Source organism: Otolemur garnettii, unplaced genomic scaffold (assembly GCF_000181295.1).
Source record: "Otolemur garnettii isolate 467f Iridium unplaced genomic scaffold, OtoGar3 scaffold00062, whole genome shotgun sequence".
In the NCBI taxonomy this organism is placed as follows: Eukaryota; Metazoa; Chordata; class Mammalia; order Primates; family Galagidae; genus Otolemur; species Otolemur garnettii.
Window position 1 is genome coordinate 9,613,451 of NW_003852457.1, and position 8,163 is coordinate 9,621,613.

The following is an 8,163-nucleotide window of genomic DNA, read 5'->3' on the forward strand; positions in this document are numbered from 1 at the left end:
GCTGTGGCATCACAGCTCACAGCAATCTCCAACTCCTGGGCTCAAGTGAGTCTCCTGCCTCAGCCTCCCTAGTAGCTGGGACCACAGGCGCCTGCCACAATGCCTGGCTATTTTTTTGGTTGCAGCCTTCATTGTTGTTTGGCGGGTCTGGGCTGGATTCGAACCCACCACCTTAGGTGTATGTGGCTGGTGCCTAGCCGCTTGAGCCACAGGTGCCGAGCTGGTATAATTTCTATTCCTATAATTGTGCTGAGGTTTGATGTGTATCCTAGGATGTGATCTATTTTGGAGTATGTGCCATAAGCTGATGAGAAAAAAGTATATTCTTTTACTTTGGAATGGTGTGTTATGTATATGTCAATTAATCCCATTTGATCTAGGGCAGTGGTTCTCAACCTTTCTAATGCTGCAACCCTTTAATACAGTTCCTTATGTTGTGATGACCCCCACCCATGAAACTATTTTCGTTGCTACTTCATAACTGTAATTTTGTTACTGTTATGAATCATAATGTAAATATCTGATATGTAGGATGGTCTTAGGTGACCCCCGTGAAATGGTCATTTGACCCCCAAAGGGGTCTCAACCCACAGGTTGAGTACCACTGATCTAGGGTCACATTAAGTCCTTTGTATCCTTGTTAGTTTCAGTTTAGAGGATCTGTCCAGTTCTGTCAGAGGGGTGTTGAAGTTCCTGACTATGGGATGTCATATTGTCATATACCAGACCCTCTCAAGGTCTGTTTCATAAATCTGGAAGCATTTCAGTTAGGTGCATAAATGTTTAGTATTGAGACGTCTTGTTGTATTGTTCCTTTGACCAGTATGAAGTGTCAGTCTTTAGTCCTTCTTAACTAAAGTTGCTTTGAATCTGCTTGTATCTGAGAATAAGATTGCAACCCCTTCTTTCTTCTGATTTCCATTTGCTTGATAGACTGTTTTCCATCCCTTAACCCTGAGTCTTGATTTGTCCTTCAGGGCTAGGTATGTCTCTTGGAGACATCATATGGATGGCTTGTGTTTTTTCATCCAGTCATTCAGCCTGTGCCTCTTTAGTGGGGAATTCAATCCATTGACATTTATAGAAAGTATCAATAGTTGTGGTAGAATTCTATTCATCTTATTGTGAGGTAGTTTGTTGTGTAGTTTAATCCTTTGTGCCATTGTGAAAGCTAAATTCTGGCCTTTGGCTTCTAGATGTTAACTTTGATGGTGGTCCATTGTGGTATTAAGTATTAAGAATACATCTAAGTATTTCCTGTAGAGGTGGTCTTGTTGTGACAAACAAGTGCTTATATATCTGCAAAAAATTCAATTTCTCCATCAATTTTGAAGCTAAGTTTGGCAAGACACAGGATTCTAGGCTGAAAATGATTTTGTTTAAGAATTTTGAAGGTGGATGGCCATTCTCTCCTAGCTTGGAAGGTTTCAGTTGAAAAGTCTGCTGCCATCCTAATCGTTCTGCCCTTGTAGGTCAATTGGTGCTTATTCCTAGCTGCTTGAAGGATTTTCTCCTTCATCTTGACTTTGGACAGGTTTATTACAATGTGTCTTGGAGAGGTTCTGTTAAGAGTTGCAATGACCCAGGGTTCAATATCCATCTGAAAGGAGTGTGTCAGGATGTTTAGTAACACTTGGGAAGTTGTCATTTATGATAGTCTTCAGTAGGGCTTTCATACCTTTGGGATAATCTTCATCCTCCTCAGGGATTCCTATTATCCATATGTTTGAACGCTTCATGGAGTCTCATAGTTCTCTAACCACCTGCTCTGCTTTCTCTCTTTTCTTTTCTGATTCTGTTACTACCTGTGTTAACTCAAAGACTTTATCCTCTAACTCTGAAGTTCTTTCTTCTCCATGGTCCAGTCTAGTTTTGATACTTTTTACTGCAGCTTTACATTCCCTGATTATCTCCTTCATTTCTTTAAGCTCATCCATATCTTTTCTATGTTCTACATATCTCTTGTCTTTTGGTTCTGTCTTTCCATTTTCTCTTCTAATCCCTTTATTGTCTTAATCATCCATATTTTACATTCCCTTTCTGTCAAATCCATTAATTATGGGAAGAGTCCTCTTCAAAAATTGCCTCATGGTCCCTTGGAGGAGTTGCTCTAATTTGGTTATTCATGGTGCCTGAATTCTTTTGGTTCCTCCTCATGTGTGGTTTCTTCTTGTTCACTTCCTTGTGCACCTTTTTCCTTCTCACTTCCTCCTTTGCTTTAAGTTACCTTGTCTCAGAGTTTAAGTGAGGAAGAGGCCTCTTGGTATGAGGTCAAAAGGCAGAGAATGGTTATAGCAAGCAAAGAGGGTTATAGCAAGAGGAAAGGAGAAAAAGAAAAGAAAAGAAAAATAAAAGGGGGGAAGAGTAAGAGAAAAGCAAAAGAAAGAAAAGAGAAAGACAGGCAAAAAAGGGGAGATGGGGAGCTAATAGAAGAAAATTGAAGAACAGGCAAGATGGAGGACAGGAAGGGAGGATAAGAGTGATAGAAGAGATGTTGTTTAGCATGGTGCTAAAATCATGCCTACAGCTCAAGGGTTATGAGGAGCTAAGCTGAGTGGGTTCCTCAAATTTAGGCACTCCTCACTTGTCTGTCCACAGAAAGGAAAATAGGAAGAGAAGAAAATGAGAAAACACAAAAACCAAGAAGGAAAAATTGAATAAGGAAGAAAAAAAAAAGAAGAAGAAGGAGAAAAGAAGAAATGTTCTGCAGTGTGATTTTTCTTCTACTTTCTTCCTGGGGGCAAGAGTAGAGTTATCCTGGTCTCTTTGAGCTAGGCTACTGCTGCAGTCAACCTGCCAGACCACTGCTGTGTCACATCCACCCTCAGCAAAGAAAGGGTGGAAAGAGAAAGAAAAGAAAAAAGAGTATATATATACATATATGCATAGATAAAGGAAAATTAAATGTACCGTTGAATCAAATTAAGGGGAGGGAGGGAAGAGGGATAAAGAAAGAAGAAAGGCAACAAACCAAGAAAAAGAGAAAGAAAAAACAAGAAATGGGGTGGGAGGAATATCTTAGCTATGCAAAAGCACTTTATGTGGGAGAGATGAGATGAGTAGAACAGTCTGTAGCAACTGAGAGAATGCAGTTTCTATGTTCCTTTTCGAATGTGTGCATGCAACATAAAACATTTAACTCCATTTGCCTCAGTAGTCTTTTTTCTTCTCACAGAAGGATGTCCAGATGTAAGAAGCACAGGTCTGGCACAACTATTTAAAGGTGTCTTTGGGGAATGACATCTCTCTTCTACATCATCCTTAGGCTATGGTTGTCATTCTCATGGTCAGAAAAATGTCTTCTTAAGCTCTAAGAATGGTAAATTCAAAGGGAGAAGAACAAGGAAGGTGGAAATGCAAGGAGTAAAAGGTAAAAAAGAACAAAACAGAAAATTCTGTTCCTAGTGGTAATAGTTTATTTTTGATCAGTGGGAAATAAGGGACATGGCTACCCTTGCCTATAGGGAGGCTGAAAAGAGTTGTATAACTAGACACATTGGCATTCTGAGCTAAAATAGCTTTCACTAATAAGGAAGGGTGAGCTCAATGTATGCTTGGCTCCTAGCAATATCTGCCTCACTGAGCCAGAAAGTAACTCAAGACAACACCAACAAAGTAGTAATACATGGTCCAGATGCTCTGAATACAATGCAATTAGCTTACAAACCAATAGTGAAAAAGTAACAAATTCTTCATATGTCACATATTAAAAATACCTAATTCTATATAGCCATGGAGCAAAAAAGCCACAATTAGACAATATTTAGAACTATAGCAAATGTACAACAAAGTGTCTCATATAGCTAAAGAGCTATTTTGAGGGCCATTTTTAGCCTTAAATGCTTAGAGAGCAAAGACTGAAATAATGAGCTTGGAGTCCACCTTAAGACAATGAAAAAGTCAATTCCACATTGATAACCTTACAGGGTTTCTTTCCTAGTATGAATTCTCTCGTGTATAATAAGTGAAGAATTCTGACTGAAAGCTTTTCCACATTGAATACATTTATAGGGTTTTTCTCCAGTGTGAATTCTCACATGTCTCCTTAGGGAAGAGGAAACACTGAAGGTTTTTCTACATTCTTCACATTCATAGGGTTTTTCTCCAGTATGAGTTCTGACATGCATTCTAAGGGATGAGAGACCACTAAAAACTTTCCCACAGTCACTGCATTCATAAAGATTCTCTCCAGTGTGTATTTTTTTGTGAACCTTAAGGTGAGAGCTGGTGTTGAAGGCTTTCCCACAGTCACTACATTCATAGAGTCTTTCTCCAGTGTGTATTCTCTTGTGCACTATAAGGTAAGAGCTTGTGCCAAAGGATTTTCCACACTGACCGCATTCATAAGGTTTCTCTCCAGTATGAGTTCTCACATGAGCCTTAAGGGATGTTTTCTGACTGAACGCTTTTCCACACTGATTACATTCATAGGGTTTCTCTCCAGTGTGAGTTCTTACATGTCTCCTTAAGGTCGAAGAATCAGTGAACACTTTCCCACATTCTTTACATTCATATTGTTTCTCATCCACATGACTTTTCCTATGTACAATAAGATTAGAAATCCTTTTGAAGGCTTTTCCACATTGGTTATATTCATAATGTTTCTCTCCAGTATGAGCTGGCTCATGTTGCTTAAGGGATAAATGATGACAAAATGTTTTGTTGTTCTTACTACATTCATAGGAATTCTCTGCCACATGAAAACTGTTGTGTATAGGAAACATATTTTGCTTGAAGCATGTATCATCTTTGGAGCACAGGCATTTTTTCTGTGCCTGCTGAGTTCTCTCAAGATGCCACAGAGTTTGGTCATATTCATGATTTTCACAGAGCTTCTCACTTACAGAGTTTTTCTCAAAATCGTTTAAATTATGTTTCAAACTTTGGATCTCTGAGTAACATTTTTGGCAATGTTTATTGGTGGAAACTCTCTGTGAAAAAATAAGTTTTGACCTCAATTTAGAGTTTTCCTCTAATTTGTGGTAGTCATACAATCTTTCTTGAGACATTGTGTTTTTCTGGGTGTATGTCACTTGCTTCAAACCTCCCTCTGGAATCTTGAGCTGTGTTCTGATCTTATTCCACTGCTTGTCTTCTCTTAATGTGGAGAACAAATTATCCATTGTGAATTTTATCATTTTCACTGCATTGGATGGTTTCCTACTCAAAATATTCTGCATAGGAATTAATTCTTTGGTTGTAAGTAGAATCTTTTGGTCTGGAAAGATGCCTTGGGCGATTTTCTTTTTCATAGTTCTTAAGTCTTCTTGATCCAATGAGGACATCACAGTAAGCTTGCATAATTGATACTCCACTGAGGTGAGATTTCTGTAGTTTTCCAACATCACATCTTGGTACAGACTTCTTTGAGCAGAGTCCAACATCACCCACTCTTCCTGGGTGAAGTCCACAGCCACATCTCTGAAGGTCACTGGTTCTTGTAACCAGATTGTTGGAAATCTATCAGTCATCTTTTCCTTTTCTGTATTTCTCATATAGAAATAAGCAGAGGCCTGTGCAGGCAAAGCCCATGTTGGTGAGAGGTCAGTGACTGCCATCTTATGAACGTGAAAGTGACATAAGCCTGCACAATAAAAGATCAAGGTGCTTCTCTTTCTGTTTCTCCAATCCAACTAGGGTAGGGATGCATTGCACCAGAAGTCTTCCCTGTAGCCAAAAAGGCAGGTTGAGGTAAAAGATGAGAGGTAGAAAAAGGGCTCCATTAAGGGAAAAGTGAAAAAATTCCCCCCTACATCAGGAAGGTCTAAGCAGTTCAAAATCTTTACCAGGATTTGCACTGACATGCAATATAGTCATCCTTGGCCCTCTCCTAAAACTGCTATTCTGGTATGGGCTTCTCCTGACTACTACTTTTTGGCCCTCAGTGGAAGAAGGATGCATTATTTTAAAGAAAAAAGAAATTAAATCTAAAGAGAATTAGTAAAAAATGCATGGCTATGCAATTAAATTTCATGTATAATTTCCTATTTTAGTTAACTTTTGGGAATTGAAAACTTACCTTCCTGTAAAACACAACTGTTTTAAGTAAATTATTTGTTCTATATCTTGGTGCTTATCTGAAAAACTTTACATATGGTAAATAAGACTGATGATTTGGCTGCTACTTTATTATTTGAGGGAGTCTCATTATCTCACCCTCAGTAGAGTGCCTTAGCATCACAGCTCACAGCAACCTCAAACTCTTGGGCTCAAGCAATTCTTTTGCCTCAGCCTTCCAAGTAGCTGGGATTACAGGTGCCTGCCACAATGCCTGGCTATTTTTTTGTTGCAGTTGTCATTGTTTAGCTGGCCCAGGCCAGGTTCAAACCTGCCAGCCTGGGTGTATGAGGCCAGTGTCCTACCCTGAGCTACAGGTGCTGCCCTGGCTGCTACTTTACTAAAGCATTTTATTGGTGTTATTATAGGTACACATGTGATTTCTGAAACAAATGTTCATTTGATTACCTACAGTTTAATGTCTCCCCTCAGAGTCTATATTTTTATCTATGATAATTAATTACATCTAAAACTTGAATGGGATCAAAAGACAAAGAAAGATGCATGAACTGCATTCCAGGCTTTGGGAGTGTGTTAACATTAGATCTTGTAGTTTTCTGAATACTTTTTATGATGACTTTAATACAAATAACCAAACACATAGTGTGAATACGAAAGATACATGCTTGAGGACTTTAAGGATCACAAGCAATCCCAAGATAATTTATCACAATAAAAGGTCTTTATTTTTAAAGGTCTCACTTTTTGAAGATTAGGTCAAATCAAATGTAAGCCTTTATTATAGTACTATACTTCAAAAGATTTCATTTTTAATGGCCAAAATTATAGAATTGGCATTCTTAGATAAATGCCTTTGACAGGTTGATTCTATGTTTCTAAACTAGATGTGTACATAGGTCTCTCACTTTAGTGGAAGTCACATAGGTCTCTCACTTTAGTGGAAGTCATATAGAAATAGACTTTAGTCTGTTTTTTTATTGCTATATTCCTAGTACCTAGAAGAGTCCCTAGTACATGGCAGAAACTCAACAATTTACTGAGCAAATGGAATAAAACTGGCAATTAAGGCTCTGGATGTGGGAATATTTTTTTCCACACTTACATCCTTCTTTCAAAAGTAAAACAAAATTAGAAAGCTAGGCTTCCTTTCCAAGAAAGGAAATCATTTGCCTTCTGGTTAAAGATATTAAGCTAAGAATTGTAATTTAGGTTTAATCATCCATTCCCTGTGGTTTTATTTCTTTTTTAGTTATAGAACTAATTAAAAACACTAAACAACTTTGCCAAACAACACTAAAAAAAGCTAAATGAAGAGATTCATTAGGTAAATTGCCAAGGGATTTTGATTAATCTACATATTTAACAGGGATCTCCTAAAATGTGATAAGTAGATTTAAAATGTTTTATTAAAAAATGGAGGTACATAAAAAATCTACACAATTATTTAAAAAATCCCTCATGCTGTTATATTTCAAAATGCATTATAAAGGTCTCAAGTAACTTAAACAGAGTACGGCAATAATTGAAAACAAAAGTGTTTTCAGAAAGAGTCATGTGTATGTAGACATTCAGTACATGCTAAAGGCAGAATTTCTTTTGTTGTTTGAGACAGAGTCTCACTTTGTCAGAGTGCCGGGGTATCATAACTTATAGCAAACTCAAACTCTTAGGCTTAAGAGGTCCTTTTGTCTCAGCTCCCAACTAGCTGGGATATAGGTGTTTACAACACCTGGCTATTTTTTTTTTAGAGACATGGTCTTGCTCTAGCTCAAGCTGGTCTCGAACTGCTGAGCTCAAGCTATCCACCTGCTTTGGCCTCCCAGAATGTTAGGTTACAGGTGTAAGCCACTGAACCCAGCCAATTAGCAGCATTTTATATTGGTGGGGAAAGGATGGACTAGCCAATAAATGAAATGGGGACAAATGCTATTTCACAAAAACATACCTCTCACATTAACAAATCCCAGGTGGGGCTCGGCGCCTGTGGTTCAAGTGGCTAAGGCGCCAGCCACATACACCTAAGGTGGTGGGTTTGAATCCCCAGCCTGGGCCTGCCAAACAACAATGATGGCTGCAACCAAAAAATAGCCAGGCATTGTGGCGGGCGCCTGTGGTCCCAGCTACTTGGGAGGCGGAGGCAGGAGA

General features: G+C 38.5%; 1 protein-coding gene across 1 annotated transcript; it reads right to left on the reverse strand.

The window, feature by feature from the left end:
* Positions 1-3,877: 3,877 nt before the first annotated feature.
* On the reverse strand, positions 3,878-5,598 carry ZNF891 (zinc finger protein 891). Its single transcript, XM_012807021.2, has one exon. It carries the CDS (start codon positions 5,556-5,558, stop codon positions 3,921-3,923), a length of 1,638 nt encoding a protein of 545 aa, XP_012662475.1. The 5' UTR covers positions 5,559-5,598; the 3' UTR covers positions 3,878-3,920.
* Positions 5,599-8,163: the final 2,565 nt, after the last annotated feature.

What these genes read in the sequence shown, in the direction of transcription:
- ZNF891 (XM_012807021.2), bottom strand. Translation starts at nt 5,558, where the DNA reads ATGGCAGTCACTGACCTCTCACCAACATGGGCTTTGCCTGCACAGGCC.